This window comes from Orbicella franksi, chromosome 13 (assembly GCF_964199315.1).
Source record: "Orbicella franksi chromosome 13, jaOrbFran1.1, whole genome shotgun sequence".
NCBI lineage: Eukaryota > Metazoa > Cnidaria > Anthozoa > Scleractinia > Merulinidae > Orbicella > Orbicella franksi.
In genome coordinates this window covers 7,807,117-7,823,032 of record NC_138157.1, presented here as the reverse complement: position 1 = coordinate 7,823,032, position 15,916 = coordinate 7,807,117, and the positions used below count along the sequence as shown (strand labels likewise).

Sequence of the window (15,916 nt, the reverse complement as noted above, 5' to 3'; positions counted from 1 at the left end):
GTTCCGTGAGCGGGGCCGGGGAAGATAAACCGAATCCTGCGCTGTGATTGGCTACCCGAGCGGGCAAGATGGCGCACTATCATGCCCGCTCCGGGAGTATCCGCTGTGTCCCGCAAGAAAATAGTGTTCTTTTTCCATAATTATAATAAATCCTTTATTGATCAATCTTACTCGGTCAACGTAGCTGGCAGTATCTTGGCCTCGTTCTTTTTTGCGTGTTTTTGGACTTCGACTCCGTCTCGGACCATATTTAAAACACGCAACAAAAGAACTTGGCCAATATCCATCGCCCGGATCCAGCGATCTTGACCAACCCACATATCTTATAGGTACGTGCCGTGGGATAGTGTTTAGTTTTTGAATATTGGGGTATCTTTTTTGCCCCTGTTGGCGTTGCGTTCTCGGTGTGATCCTTGGATTAAATTGTCTAAATTATTTCAACTAAACTTCCATGCAGTACGTGAATGTCCAGCTAAACGAAAAACAAATTATATGCTTGGTCCCTGACGCTTAACTTCCGATGTTACAGAAACAAAATAAAGTTGACCCGTTCACGCCATCCGGCTTTTGTTTTTCCCTTGATCAGGGTCAGAAGCCCATCACTAGGAACGTGCAACTACCCCATATTCCTGTCACGGCGGTTTCACAGACCGATCTATTTTTAGTTTGAATTTACCGCGAATTCAGACCCCTGCAAAAACCTCAGTGACCAGTCACAAGAACGGGCTAAATCAGGTGATGGGCTCATGACTAAATTTTTAACCCGACGTCATCATTTCACCGGAAGTTTAAAAAGAAAAACCGCCTTTTTTTCCTCACCGATGCGCGCTCAAGTAGACCGAAACTGACCTATTTCGCGGGAAAAAAAGGCCCAAAAATAGACCGGTCTGTAAAAATGCCGTGACACAGTATTTTTGCAGGATTATTGCAGAACGCCGAACGCCGAACGCCAAATGCACTATCTGCTTGCGGTGTAGGAGTTTCACTCATGTTTGCTTGCGGTTAGCTTTTGTTTGATAAGGACAGCATTATATTGCATACGGCCCTGTCCAACAAATAAAAGCTAACCGCAAGAAAATATCAGTGAACTAACCGCAAGAAAACAGTGCATTCGGCGGTGCAAATTACCCCTGCCGGGCTTAGTATGGAAGTTGCACACCCCAGCCTGCCCATTACCCTAGTTGACAGAGATTTTCTTAGCAAGGGCATATACTCATCTCGTAGTTAAGATTTTATACGTATATAAAATATATTTTAAACAGTGGCTTATTTTACAGACGTTATTTTAACGGCCCACGGTCCGCCCCCGCACTTTAGGTTTTGAGCCGCTAGTATCCCCAGTCAGCAGTACCAAAAAGAACAGATCCCGGATGTAATCTTTTGGCGGGAATCATAATCTTGAAAGCGAACAAAGAAGGAAACTTCGCAAGGACGCGTTCTTTGATCAATCATCAACTTTTCGCGACAAGCCACCTTAGGCAGAGAAATTCAAGGGAGAACGAGTTGATGCACGATTCAGCAGGTATAAGTAATATTTCAACCCCATCTTAGAGAATGATTTCACATTTCAAACCCTAGTCGATTCGCATATTCGTGTCCACACTGCTATTCTGGTCAATTGCACGATCAGTTTCAATGAACTTGTTTACAGTCATGCATAATTTTCGGGCATGAACAGCGAGTGAATATTTAGCCCTGTCGAGACATCGTCAGTGATCAATGAGGCTGGAAAGTTTCACCCCGATGTATTGCTTTCGTCCGATCGAAAGCGAAAGTAAGCAAGACGAATTCAAAAGAACAGCGCATAATTGCACAATTTTAGTCTTATTCGTATAACTATTTAACAGGCATAAGCTTGTTTTGCGAGAGCATGTTTTGCGCATGAGAAGGTTACTGCGTTTCCTTTACAAGCTTAAGCTTATATTAACTTTCGAGCAGTGACAAATTTGCACCTTTTACGCGTTATATTTCATAAACAGCTGGTTTAAAGTTTTATATAACCCCGTCTCTTGCAGTTGATTTGCCGCTGTTCTTTTAACATGGCCGCTCAAAGAAGTCATTTGGCTAGAACTCTGTGCGGATCAAACCCAGCTCCAAAGACTCCCTGCAGCACAGCATTGGCAGAAACAGTGCCCTTACATATTACCCCCCTGGACTCACTCGACTCAGACCGAGAACCAAATACACCGAACAAAGTAAAGTTTATGTGTGTTTTAGTTTAATTTTAACTTGAATGTGTTAAGCTGGTTTTCAATACATGTACTTGAACTCATTTGCCGTCGCTAATAGATCAGTTATACCAGATCAGTAGGGTAATGTCGTTGGTGCCAGTAAAATGGTCGTTTTTTATTTTTAGTCGAAACGTTGACTGTAATTTTCTGGCAAAATTTCGTTTTCGAATGGCAATCGCTTTGTCCGCGGCGCGCGTTGCTACGGAAGTGGAGTGAAGCTCAAAACACTGAATATTCTTTTACAAATTTATGCGACAGCTGTTTCTTTGCATGGCTTCTGTTGTTTATTGTATATATCGCACTTTATTTAAAATAATAGCTTTAGCTTAGGCGATTATTGGGGTTATTAAAATGCAATCACGATGCTAAATTCCCTCGAAGAATTAAGCTTACATGTATTTGGTACACGCGTGTCTGTCTTGTTAGGTTTAGCTCGGCTCTACCTCACTTTAAATAATCACAGACAGCACTTGGCCAACGGGAATAAAAGTGAATAACACAGATGGAAGTGCTAATAAGTAAAATGGGTGACTCAGAGTGCATTGTTGTGCCATTTGCAGGGACAACTTTTTTTTGTCAGTTTAGGACCGGAAGAAGTTTCGCAGCAATTTGCATCACTGTGAGATCAATCTTTCTTTCAACAAGCGTGTCTGTGCATGACTGCATTGCCCCAGACTTAATTATTTATCCATTTATTTTATATTTTTATTTATTTATTTATGTAGCTGTTTATTGACTTATTTATTTATTTATTTATTTATTTATTGTCTATATCGTTATGAACCTCACGTCACTCGATCTTTTATTACGGTGAACACCGACAGCCATCAGTCTCCTCACCTGCTCTCCTATGTTGTGTGCATGTTCTTAATTAATCCATTGTTAGTTCACCTTGTTCTTAGGATGGGCAGCAGTAGGAGGGTACCGTGGGGAGACAGAGATAATAAACTTTTCAATGGACTAGGAACCCATCTAAAGATAGGAACATCGTTTTACAAACATTGGTACACCCATAGGCAATGTCTGCCACAGTAATGACCCCCCCCCCCCCTTTAAAATTTTATTCCCCTGTGAAAATATACAGTAATAGCAAACTATTACCAGGCCACTAAGCTTCTGTTCCTGGGACACCAGTCGCAAGAGTAGGTGGTCAGAAGCCAATCTTTGTGGAAAACTTGTTGTGCATCGACTTGACTTTTGACCATGAACCCTGAGGGGCAATGGGCGAGTTTTTTCATCAACCAACCTGCTAAAACAAGTTGTGTGATTCAAGTATATCTCCTCAGATTGATCACTGGATTGCTAAAAAATTGCTGAACAGTACATGTATGTTAAAAATTCTGCTTGTGTCTGCAGTCGATATGATGAATAATGAACCATGCACTTTTGTATGCTTTTACACACTTGTTACTTGTGAGTATTTGTAATTATTTTACATTTTTCTTTCAATTAGGACCCCTCATGTACCTATAAAAAGAAATCAGGAAAACTTGTATCAAAACGGAAGCTCTTCTTGCAAAGTGGACAAAATCTTCATGTCAATAAAGGTAGAATACATTGTATACATGTAATTTATGAATATACAACTCTATGAAGGTTATGTAATTACTTGACAGTATTTATGTATTTTGTTATCATACAATCTATAATTATGATATTGGTATCTGGTGAGTTTAATTTTGTTTTATTTGTTTCTATGTTTATGAAGTTTATGATATCACTTTTTTCTTTGAAGCTAAAAGGCATGCTGGTCCAAAGATCTCACATGCTACCACGTCGATCTCAAAGCCCGCAGATGGCAGCAGACCTCATTTTCCCCTTACTGAACGTCAGCAGCTTCAGTATCTCCTTGAAGTTACAGCCAAGGAGGCAAAGCAAGATTCTGGATCCAGTAGCAACGATGACTTCCCAACAATTGCCGGCAGAGCAGCTAAGAAAGACACAAGCATGGACTATCACATCGAGGCTCGTCTACGAAAGAGGAATGAACGTGGAGAAACAGCACTGCATGTTGCTGCCATTAGAGGGGATTTGGAGGACCTTGTTGCCTTGATAAAAGCTGGAGCCTCAGTGAATGCTAAGGATAATGCTGGTGAGCTGCTTTTGATATCTGCCATTGTTGTCTTCTCTGTGCACGACATGATAAGTAATATATCAAACATAAAAGACAGTGTTTCATCAAGATATCCAAACACCTAGAAGAGGGTTGAAAATACGACATGCAGCAGAGTATTTTTGATGAAATTTGAGGTCTTTCGATAGCCGATGAAACACTTTGTCAAGTCTTTGACATACCTTCTCAATCAAAACTAAAACTAAGGAGTAAACAGAGAACGAAAATCATCAAAATCTATGCTAATTAAGACCGGGTATCCAAACCTCCTTCACGGTTGTGATTTTCTTTGTTTTAACTTGATGAATTATTAATGAGTTTCAGAAATCCTGATCAAGGGTGTGGCCATTACTATTCAGAGTTGTTATGGTGGGCCACTGGCAAGGCACTTTACCATTGATGTTATCTGCGTGCTTGGAAAAATTATTAACACCCAAACATTAGGGTAGATTATTATATAGCTGTGTCTTACAAGGACTGGGAACTACCGAATTCACGAATTTGATTGGCTGAAATAGTTATCCAAACAGTCTAGATTTTCGCATCTACATTTAGACCGGCCTTTAGACCGGTTCTATTTTGCAGTGAAAAAGTTGGAAACTAAAATGCCAAAATATTGACTATTTTTGTCTAAAAATGTTAGCTCCAGAAAATATTCACATCATGGAAGTGCCAAAAGCCTCATGAGAAAAATTAAGTAAAGAGGACGAGCAAACTTTTGCGGATTTAAGTTCAGCTCATCACCGTTCCCAAGCAAAATGTCAGCTAGTACAAACCAGTTACATTAAACAAATTAAATTTCTCTTGTTTGCCATATAATAGACATCTTATTAACCAAGCTTAGTCAGTCTGTATTGGGGAATCTGACCTCAGTCGTGTGTACAGACCTCACTGCGTTTGGTCTGTTCTCAGGACCTCGGTCAAGATTCTCCCATACAGATCTCCTGCTCGGTTAATAAGAGTTAATTATTTTTTTTCCCAAGTTTGTTAGTGATCCAGAATTTTAAATCCTGGAATCTGATTCACTAATCAAGCACGCTCAAGCAGTCCAGATTTTCCCATCCACAACCACTCCAAAATTTCCAACTTTGGCAACTTTTTAAGCTTTTTGTTACACTGTAAAACCATGTAAAATGTAACACAGACACATGTGTTTGCTTGATTAGAAGTGAATGGCTTTAATTAAAATTCAACATAAAAGTTGCTTTCAAAGCAATACCGTAGCGAAAAAAATTAAACATGTTATTTGCCAGCCTAGGTCAGTCCATATTGGGAAAAACTGTGCCTAAGATCTTGAGTACAGCCCAAATTGGCAGTCTGGGAGATTGCCAATTTTACCCTCTCAACCCTTCAAAAAAGTCAAATGCAGAGCTTCTCTGATTCAACTACAAAATTGTGGTAAATCTTCCATAAAATTTCCCACAAACTGGTAAGTGCTTTCCTTTGTATTCAGGAGATTTGGTGACCCATACAGAAGACCGAGAGGTTCAGCCTGTATCCAGGAGACTTCCGAATAATCCTGGAGAGTTGGCATAGATGCATGTACTCAATATTCACAGTATTATATATGATAATATTGCTTATTGAGTGACAATACAATTTTTTAGGTTGGACACCCCTTCATGAAGCCTGTAACTATGGCAATCTCGCCATTGTTCAGGAGCTAGTGTGGTCCGGTGCAGATGTTAATAGTCCAGGCTATGAAGCTATGACTCCACTGCATGATGCTGTTATCAATGATCATGTCAAGGTTTGTAGGGTGATACGCTGTGTATAAATATTTATACCAAGCTGTAGAAATTACAGCCAATCAGAATACAGGAAGGCTGTTGTACATTTGATGGTATTACATCCAACCTTTTCATCATGCACGGGGCATATGTCACATTGATTTTGTTGGCGGCTGTATTTTCTGCGGCATAGTATATAATAGCTATGCAATGCTCTCATTAAAGTCATTCCACTGAAATAAAACCTGCCCTGAGATTTTTGTGAAACGTTGCCTACTAATTGTTGATATTATAGGAACTTAAATTTTGAAATAAAAATGAGGGTTCCCATGTTTGTTTAGTGGCAACAGCACCTTGTTTATACCCAATAAATCCTTATAATAGCACCATGATTGTAGTCATGATTGCTTGCTAAATTCACGTTTCCAACGATTGCTTTTTGTTCTACACTGAGGATTAGATCATATTTATTTTACACAGAGAAATTTATTACTCAGTTCAAAACAACAGAAAAAAATGATAGGTCACCATACTCATTTGCGAGAAAATGACAATTTACCTCTATGGCAAGGTCCAGCCGAAAAGAAAAAGCCACCATTTTTTAATGCACGCGAGCTAATCACACGTGAAATTATGCACAGTAGGGATGCGCAATGCAATACTGGGGAAAGACCTTAACTGTATTTTCTCTGTATAAACATGCCTAAAGGCTTGTTTTTATACCAAGAAAATACAAGTGACTCATGGGTTATTCCATGGTACACCACTCAAAAGCATTGTATAACTAGTATTCATACAATATGTCAAATTATTCTCACATTTTGATTGGAGGACAGATGTGCACAAAAAAATGTAGATGACATCCTTAACATTCCTTTTTTGTTTCTTTAATATTACATACATGTAAAACAAGTAAATTCCAGGTTGCCATGCATCTGTTGAGTAACTGATCACAGAAGACGTCAAAATGTGGTAAGAACATCAGTGACACACTCGGCCATTACCTCATGTGGCACTTTTTTTTTCCTACCATTTTGACATCAGCTGTGATCTACATGTATTGCTGAACAGATGTGCGGCAACGTGGAATCTATTTGTTAATGTTATCAACTGTTGTCTAACAAGAGTAATTGTGTGAATCTAGGGATATGGGCCTGGGCTGCAGTCCTCCCTTTTTGCTGAATTTCATCCCCAAACTGTAATAAGGTTATGTTCACAGTTCTAAATGGCATCACCGACAATTTTAAGTCGGAGTTCCCATTAATGTACAGGTGTTCATGTGAGACGCACAAAAAATGAAAAGGACACAAAGTTTTTTGGCAAAGGGCATCCTTGGGATCCAGGGAAAAAGTTAAGTAAATTTAAATAATAGGCAAAGGACCCCCGAAAAGCAAAAAGAGCCCCAACTCATTGGAACTGGGGGTCCCAATGACCCTTAACTATCAAAACTAGAGGTAACTCTGGAGTTACAAGTAGTCAACTGGCAGAATTTCATTTTTAAGTGTATAGGCTAATAAGTTCAGACCAGTGATAGAAATCTATTTTAAAGCAAAAGCATAATTTAAACCACAACAATATAAAATACACTTACATTAGACCAGATGATTGTGAAAGTTTAAACTATTTTAATTTGTTCATGGAAGCTTCCATTTTCCTTCAACAGGTTGTAAAGTTTCTTTTAGAGAATGGAGCAGATTCTAAGCTTCAAACATCTCAAAACTACTGGGCAACTGACTTAGCAAGATCAGAAGCAGTCCTTAACCTGTTAAATCAAGAGGAAAAAACAAGCAACTGCTACACAATTGATTCCAAAGGATCACTCCCTCATCCTCAGTATGCCGAACTCAACTACAATTTGCCATCAGACAAAATTAATGGTTTAAATGGTTCTTTCATTCAAACAAGTTCATTCAACAATGTATATGATCCTGGTTTTTCACTTCAAGGTGCTCAAGATACCAAAGAACACTTCATTCCACAGGAAAGTTTGGAGATCAATGCAAAAGGCAGTCACAATGAGAAACAAGATTTCTATGTACAAAGATTTCCGGCAGAGTATGGGTTTCCTGGAAATTTTTATCCTTTCGTGAATGAAACAGAAGTTAGCAAAGAAAGGGAAGTTATCAATTCAAGGTCGTTGTGTAATGAAGTTGTAGAAAAGAATGGCAATGGGCAGATAAAGTGTGATTATGATGTCTGGCATTATCAGAATTCATCTTGTTGTCAAGGTAAGTCTGAAGAGGTGCAACTCAATGGTAATGTAAAAGTTGGAGGCAGAGAAATTGAATCTGCTGCCTCTGAAGATCTGGTTAAAGACTTTACCAAGGAGGCTACTTCAGCATCGACCTGTCCAAACAACTTAGGAGGACCTGTTGCCAGAGATCTTGATCAAATGCATGTGAAAAACTCGCCAGCTAAAACACCTTGCCTGGCTGTGACATCAGATAGTGAGGAAGATGCAGTCAGACCAGAAAAATTGAATGAGTGTCTTGACAAGGCGATGATTGAGATCTCGTCGTACTTAGAAACTAGTCAAAAGGTCGACATGCATTCAGTGTTGTGTAATGGCCATGAAACTGACCTGGACAATTATTGTACCACTGATGATTTAAAAAATGACCAAAATCTGAATGGTAAAACAGTGCCTAATGAATTTGTCAGTGTGAACTCACCGCAAGGACCTGAATCAACAGAGACTTCCTCAAATTTTGACAGTTGTCAAGAAGATCCGTTATCTGTTGGTTCTTCTCTCCTCAAACGAATGGAGTGTAAAGAAGATGTGACCAAAGTCTCTGCTGAAGAAGTAACTACCGATGGAGCAAACAGTGTTGACCAACAACCAAATACGAATTTCACAAAAATTAAACTAAGAAGTGAAAGAAAGAGAGACAGTGGTGTGTCCGAGAGGAGTGGCAAGTCTGTCAGAAGGAAGAAGACATCGAGATCCTCTGACACTAGCAAATACGAGGGCCATCAGAGCATGAAAAAAGAAGAATGTACAAATCACATTTCAAACACATCTTGGAGGTCGGATCTGCCTAAGTACAGACACAGCTTGTCAGCCATACCACTTTGTGTTCCAGGTTATGAAGATTTCCTCATAAATAGCAACAACGGAAAGAGCACATCAAAGTCTTTATCAGATGAGGTGAGTCAATATTGGTGTAAGAAACCTTGCAACATGCTGTGTGCATCATCTTTGAAGGCAATGTCTCAGTATATACAAAGATCTCTCTTCACACACCAAAGAGCATGAGCAAAGGAAGAGTATGGGGGAAGGGGGGTCAGAGACAGAGACAGAGAGAGACAGAGAGAGATTTGGAGTGAGGAAATGAGAAAAAGGGAATGGACTTGCAGTAATCAAAGCAAAAACAAGACCTCAAAAAAAATTGTTTTGCCTGCCCCAAGTCCTTTTCTTTGACATTTCCTCTGGGCTCATGGCATTTTTATTTGCTCCATTATTGCACTTTCAGAATCAAGTAGTCTGAAAGATGTCACTTTTGCTGGGTGATGTGAAGTAATTTATCTAATGTATTACAAGGCTAGTGAGAGGCGTCCTGACCTCATGGTTAATGTCCTCCATTCCAGATTAAGCGGTCCACTATCAAGCCCTGGCCAGGGTCATTGTGTCACTGTTGTGCTCTTGGGTAAGACTCACAGTGCTTCACTCCACCCAGGTGCATAAATGGGTACTGGTGAATTTAATGCTGGGGGTAACCCCGCAATGGACTAGCAAGGAGTAGTAGAAATACTCCTAGTCGTTTCATGCAACAGAAACCTGGAGATAAGTGCCAACCTCATAGGCCTCTTGGTTCGTATGCAGACTTCACCTATCACAAAAATAGCACACCAACTTAATTTTTCCTTCTCTTATCTTGGGGTACTGTATCTTTTAGATCATCAATGATCCTGGTTGTGAAAACCAACTGGACAGGCTGATCGTTCAACATGAAACGGAAAAGGTATTCAGCATTCTTCATTTGGTAAAAATGCATTTGATACCCCAGAATTCCTGTACAAAAAACAACTTTCACCTTTTGGGTTGTCAAGGTTACGGGTAGTCAAAGAATTTTCCTTATGTAGTGTTCAAAGCGTTTTTCACCGGAATGTCGAAAACAATTCGCATTCGCTTTGATTTCTGTTGGTTTTGCGTTACCACGCTGAGCGATTGGCTTAAAACCTCAAGCCGCTAATTAATTAAAAACAAAACCAATCATGACTCGCTCCCACACATTCCCGCGCTTTGCGTCGTCGACATGTATTTGCTTTGACTTTTGATTGGCTCCCTGGATTGTCTGTGTGATTTGGGATTGACTGGAGTGATACTTTTGGTTTTGGTTTTACGACACTAGGTTGAGAACTACTCCATAGTAGGATTTTTCGATTCGCGACATGCTGTTTGAATATAGTACATAACTAGAATTCTCTGGAGAGCTGCTAACTACAAATGTATCGAACTTTTGCTGCATTTTATGATGTACAGCTTAGTTGCAAAACATTAGACCTTTAGTACTCTCTTTAACAAGTCTGTTGCTTTTCTATTCGTTTCTTGTAGGTTAAATTGCGCATGACTCTAGAACAAGAGCTTGTTCGCCTGTTCGGAAACTGCGCTCGTAACTCAGCTGGTTATCAAGTACCTTACAGCGCATGCACAGTAATTGCGTCACAGATAGGATCTCCTGGGATCAAGGTTTGTCAAAAACTATCTTTTCCCTCTGTCTTTCATTTCTTAAATCGCACAAAGCCAACGTTGTACATAACGTGTTACGGACATTTTCATTCGCTATTTCCACACCCCCCCGTAATGCACCTTGTTTGCCCCCCAAAATTCTGCATAACCTTTGTTTCCCATTTCTCCTGGGTATTACAGTCGTCCCAAGAGAAACTGAAGACAATGCTTATGCAAAATTTTGGGGGGCAAACAAGGTGTATTACGGGGGATGCAGAAATGGCGAATATGCCCAATGTAACCTGGTACATGTATGGGTAAAAAGTACTTGGTTGCGGAGGCCTTCTTTTGTCGACTTTTTTAAAGCAAAAAATAAAACGCCTCCGTGGCGAGTTTAATGAGAAAAGAGAAGCAAGAAAACCTCTTGACTTGGACTAGGAGATAGACGATTCTTCTCCTACGTTTGCGTCAATTTAAAGTCGTATTGTCTTCAGAAAATTGAATTTACTATGCTGTAATAACTGAAGATTAGTTAAGTGTGATATGGTAAGGTTTGTTTATGTTGCTCGTGTTATTTTGTTTAGCAACTCACAACAGTGAAAGGTCGGCCTTTATCCATTAAACTTGAAGTGGAAAGGATACTTAGCAGGTTCAACAGACTCAAGGTAAGTAAATTTTGTTGGTACATGGTAAGAATATTTTGTTGGTACATGTACACAATTGTAATGAAGAAAACCTTACTGTGGCTCACTTATTTAACAACTTAGACTTGGCAGTATGTTATTGTGTAGCATTTGGTGATTACAGAAGTCCTCCAATTCCTGTTTTTGGTAAGAACCTCGAAGATTGCGACTGTCCGCCAGCGATAGTGCTCAGTGACACCCTTCTTGCATTCAATTACCGACAAGGCAAGAACCTTCGTGGAATGGCGTCAGTCTTGAACAAGAGGGACGTTAAGACCCATCGCATGCCAGTTTGAACGCTGTATGTCAGTAACCTTCAGTGTAATGTTAATGTCACTTTTTAAAAAGCGTTGATTCATAATTTATCGTTTCTCTATTCCCTTTTTTTTTTCTTTCCGCTGAAACTCGTCTCATTTTTCTTCACTCCACCCGAAGGCCTCGATTGTGTGGAGAATGAATGTACGAACTTTCCAGATCTTTTCAGTGATGATTTTGTGTCAAAGTTTTGCGTCGTGTTAATGTGTTGTGTCTTTTCTCATCAGACTCAGATGTTAAAAAGGCACAACCGAGAGATTGAAGTGGTCTTCGCTTTAGAAAATTTCTGGCCTCAAAATGAAAGTGAGTAGCTAAATTATTTTATCTTATCGCCATAATAGTGTATCATGACTTTGTCTATCCCTCATTGGTCACAGTTTCTGCATGTTTCCCACCATAATGTGACGTTCGCCGCAGCTCCCGGTTGTTTCCCGCTTTATGTGATGTCCGTCACAGCTTTCAGTTGTTTCCCGCCAAAACTTGGCCCCAGCGTGATCAACTTGTGTCACGCTTCGTTGCGCTACAGTTTGCATATCACACTGGTCAATCAATCAATCAATCAATCAATTTTATTTTAACAATTAGATTATGAGCTCGAGATTTCTATCTCGTGAGTTGACGAGGGGGCAGCCCAAGTCAACTGTCACGTATAGAAATCGAGAATCTAATAAATAATCTAATTGTTTTACTATAAATCTACTAGTCGTTCAAAACTTAATCCAAATCCTCTTCACAGACACTTCGAAAACGCCAAGAAGCGGCCGCCATTTTGTTTACCGCACACTGCTAAGCTACTCACTGTCTATATCAGAACAGATTGAGTAACTTAGTTTAGCTAGTAAGAAAGTTATTTGTTATTGTAAAAGAACACTTGTATATTTATACTAAAAAGGTTTATACATTCAGGCCATCTGTATGTATTAGTAGTCATAGAACCCAACATTATTAGTAGTTGTAGAACCTGGAACAGGCGAACTGGTGGGCGAACTTTATTCTACAAAGGCTTAATCCATTTATATTTATTTTTTTCTTGTGCTTAGGTTTAACTGGGGCAAACAGATTACCGGCAAGAACTTGGAAAGACTTCAATCAGGACTTCGACTTGTTACCTCTGAAGTTTCTCGATTATTATGAGGAAGTACTTTGCGCTACCGACTGAACACGAAACTAAATCGGAGTCCTTCGGTACAAACCGAAGCTATGATTTGCAGGAGGTAGACGATTTCGAAAATGGTTCGTCCGTCAGGCATGAACATCTAATGAGAAGTGTAGCTTAAGTAACGCATCTTTCATTTCTGTGAACTACTTTGTACATCAACTTGTCTCGCTTTTCATCCATCACACGTTCTTATGCGTGAAACCGTGAATATCTTCATTTAATTTTGGACTTACGTGTAAACCTCTGTTTAGATTGGGGGTATTTTTGATGAATAACCTTTGAGCTATCGAACCTTTTGAAGATTTATACATGAAAATGTCCACGAAACCATTGAAATCTCAGTTACAAATACAAATATAACACGTAAAAGGTTTTACGAACGACTATTTTCTTTTGCTCGATTTTGTAGAAATGGGTTTTGTTGGTCAGGGTGTGGAATGGTTCTCAGTCATTTCATGGGTTTTCCCAGCATACTTCCCCCTTCCCCCCCAGCCCTTGTCATTTCTCCTGACCTTTCTTCCCTATTCGTGTATTAACTGCCGAAAAGTTACGAATCTTTTCCAGTTTATGTTGCTATTTGGCGGATAGACTAAGCTAAATTGAAAGTTTAGGGTTTTGTGCTTCTTGTTCAGTGGGAAATGAAAAAACGAGATTGACGGCCGGGTTGTTCAAAGCGCGATAGTAGCAAATCGCGATGTAGATGAATTTTGATTTACAATTTAATAACCTTTTAATGGGTTTCTCTGCGTATGCTTCCCATGCGGTTTTCACATCGAATTATCTCAAACACCACCAGCAGGGTTCGTACAGGTCCTGGAAAACCTGGAAAGTCCTGAAAGTTTACTGTGGCATTTTCCAGGACTGGAAAATCCTGGGAAAGAGCTACTGGTCCTAGAAAGTGCTGGAAATCTGTTAAACTCAAGAAAAAAATATGAAATGTATGGCAGACAGTAAGGAGAATTAAATTGAAATCTTGGGAGTGTAAGGGTTAATGTGAGTTTTAGAGTCCTGGAAAAACCAATCTGAGCCCTGGAAAAGTCCTGGAAATTTGTTTCTGAAAAAGGGTATGAACCCCGTTAGCAATGAACTATACTTTTAAACAAGAGAAATTAAAATCTCAATCAACGTTTAATCCTGGGCTAGTTTTAATAAACTTTCAAACAATCCATGCCGCGAAATGTAAATTAGGTGCTGTTTAATATCTAGGCTGCACCTTGAATGCTTGAATTAAAGATAAACGCTGATAAATCGTTGAGAACATCCCGACAATTCTAAGAAGTAAAGAATAGGAAGTTGCCGTTGTCAAAGTCAGAGTTGTAAGAACTTGTTAATGACAGATAGACACCTTCATTCAAAAGTAAAAATCTAAAGGTAAAAATTTCAGGGTAGTCCCTCCAGGGAGCTTACAAAGCATTTCTGCCATCAACAGGAGCCCTGAAGCTATTACCTAACAGATTACCCACTAATAGGATATATACAAAAATGATGAACGTCTTGTTACAGTCGAAGAATAATTATTCTCTGCAAAACAACCAAGTTATATTTGTACCGGCATCCCAGCTCTGCTAAAACTTAACAGGAAAAAAACAAAATCAAACCCTGGTATTATAATAGTCTCTTGTGAATTGCATTGTTTACCCATTAACGCAACTGTGCTGTATTTTTATGCCCTCAATGTACTATGTTCAAAGGCAGACATTTTGATATACTGATGAACTTGGAAAGCTTGATTTTTTTTATTATTATTAACTCTCCTTTGGTGGTCCCACTTCTTCCACAGTGATCCTGCTAACGGAGCCCCAGCCCGTGTGCGCGTCGCCTCCCGTGTAGCCATCACAGGGACCCATATTGAGCCCCACGTTTACGTTCCCCTTGAAGGCGTTAGCACAGTAGCCCTCAAAAGTAGTTTTGACGTTCATTGTGCTCTCAGAGTAAACCGTCGTGCCGACTGGAGTGGAGAACTCGGCGCCGTTCAATGTGAAGAACCATCGGTTGCACGCAGATTCTGATAACACTTGCATGTTTCTGTTAAAGATGACATGGAGATGTGTCTCTTTCCAATCCTTATCAAAAGAGCATTCCTGAAGTAAGAAAAAAAAAAAAAAAAAATCAAAAACAGTATTGATTCTAAGCTGTTGTTGTTACATATTTTTTTGCCCGTCCATCATTTTTCCTCCTATTTTCCCACGAGTCCTTTGGATCGGTGGCAGGCAAAATCTAGAAAATGAAAACCTGGGTACCAGAGGCCGATTCTTCTCATGCACTCACGTGTTGCTACAGCTCATTGATTTCCAGCCCTATTGATGAGCTTGATCATGGGCGGAAGGGAGACGACCGCACCACAAAAGGGCTGGAAAATCGAACCTCGCATGTTGTAGAATCGGCCAAAAGCCGACTTTGACAAATGAAGCCTTTTGCATCCAGAGTGAAATTGATTCGTTTTTTTAGTTATTTATTTTTTTATTCATTTATCTATTTATTTTTTTTTTTTTTGCGACAATTTTTCATTCCTCAATGGTGGCTAAAATGTCATCCGCCCGTCCAAGCCTCTGTATTGTATTTGCGTTCTGTTCTATCGCGTGAATCTTTTAAGTTTTAATGGCTCCTATAATGACCAAGGCATTCAAAGACGAACATACCCCGATCGGGGAGCTGGGAATTTCTTATTTCTTCTCATCTCAATCTAGCCTGAATTCCAATCATCCCCTTACCTCGGGAATAGGAGACGGCCAAAATTCAGGTTCCATAGTGATCTCATATTTGAGCCGTTCAGTAAAATAAACAATTTTTCATGATGCCCCCAAAAAACTAAACCTACATCCGAAAAAATTTCGTTTCAGAAACACTCTACCTAGAGTCCTGTAATAAATCGTTCTTACACATATTTTTCCGTTGTCCACGTCGCTGTTTAGCCTTGTCCAAGAACACTGTTTCCAGTTTAACGCCCTCTCGTCTCTGTACTTTCCGATCGTTGTCTTTTCGTCCTTGATCGGAAAAAAATTACTCTAGAGGCTAT

The 15,916-nt window shown here is 39.6% G+C and overlaps 2 protein-coding genes across 3 annotated transcripts; one reads left to right on the top strand and one right to left on the bottom strand.

Annotated features, from left to right (window-relative positions):
- The first annotated feature begins 736 nt into the window (after window positions 1-736).
- On the top strand, window positions 737-13,375 carry LOC145465457 (uncharacterized). 2 transcript variants are annotated; one of them, XM_081449236.1, is made up of 11 exons: window positions 737-1,522; window positions 2,016-2,195; window positions 3,685-3,778; window positions 3,967-4,323; window positions 5,952-6,094; window positions 7,738-9,222; window positions 9,971-10,036; window positions 10,630-10,764; window positions 11,328-11,408; window positions 11,969-12,044; window positions 12,782-13,375. In XM_081449236.1, the coding sequence occupies exons 2-11, from the start codon at window positions 2,040-2,042 to the stop codon at window positions 12,898-12,900; spliced, it is 2,712 nt and encodes a 903-aa protein (XP_081305362.1). In that variant the 5' UTR covers window positions 737-1,522; window positions 2,016-2,039; the 3' UTR covers window positions 12,901-13,375. The 2 variants fall into 2 exon arrangements, with proteins under 2 accessions (XP_081305362.1, XP_081305363.1); XM_081449237.1 differs by lacking the exon at window positions 737-1,522 and adding an exon at window positions 1,542-1,774.
- A 1,270-nt stretch (window positions 13,376-14,645) lies between these two features.
- On the bottom strand, window positions 14,646-15,647 carry LOC145466318 (collagen triple helix repeat-containing protein 1-like). The gene is made up of 2 exons (XM_081450021.1): window positions 15,612-15,647; window positions 14,646-14,981 (listed from the first exon to the last, which is right to left on the bottom strand). Exons 1-2 carry the CDS (start codon window positions 15,645-15,647, stop codon window positions 14,646-14,648), a joined length of 372 nt encoding a protein of 123 aa, XP_081306147.1.
- Between the last annotated feature and the right edge of the window lie 269 nt (window positions 15,648-15,916).

Coding starts and splice junctions, on each gene's coding strand:
- LOC145466318 (XM_081450021.1), bottom strand. CDS start 15,647: ATGGAACCTGAATTTTGGCCGTCTCCTATTCCCGAG. Junction 14,982..15,611: donor GGCCGTCTCCTATTCCCGAG/GTAAGGGGATGA, acceptor TTCTTACTTCAG/GAATGCTCTTTTGATAAGGA.
- LOC145465457 (XM_081449236.1), top strand. CDS start 2,040: ATGGCCGCTCAAAGAAGTCATTTGGCTAGAACTCTGTGCGGATCAAAC. Junction 4,324..5,951: donor GAATGCTAAGGATAATGCTG/GTGAGCTGCTTT, acceptor ACAATTTTTTAG/GTTGGACACCCCTTCATGAA. Junction 10,037..10,629: donor TTCAACATGAAACGGAAAAG/GTATTCAGCATT, acceptor CGTTTCTTGTAG/GTTAAATTGCGCATGACTCT.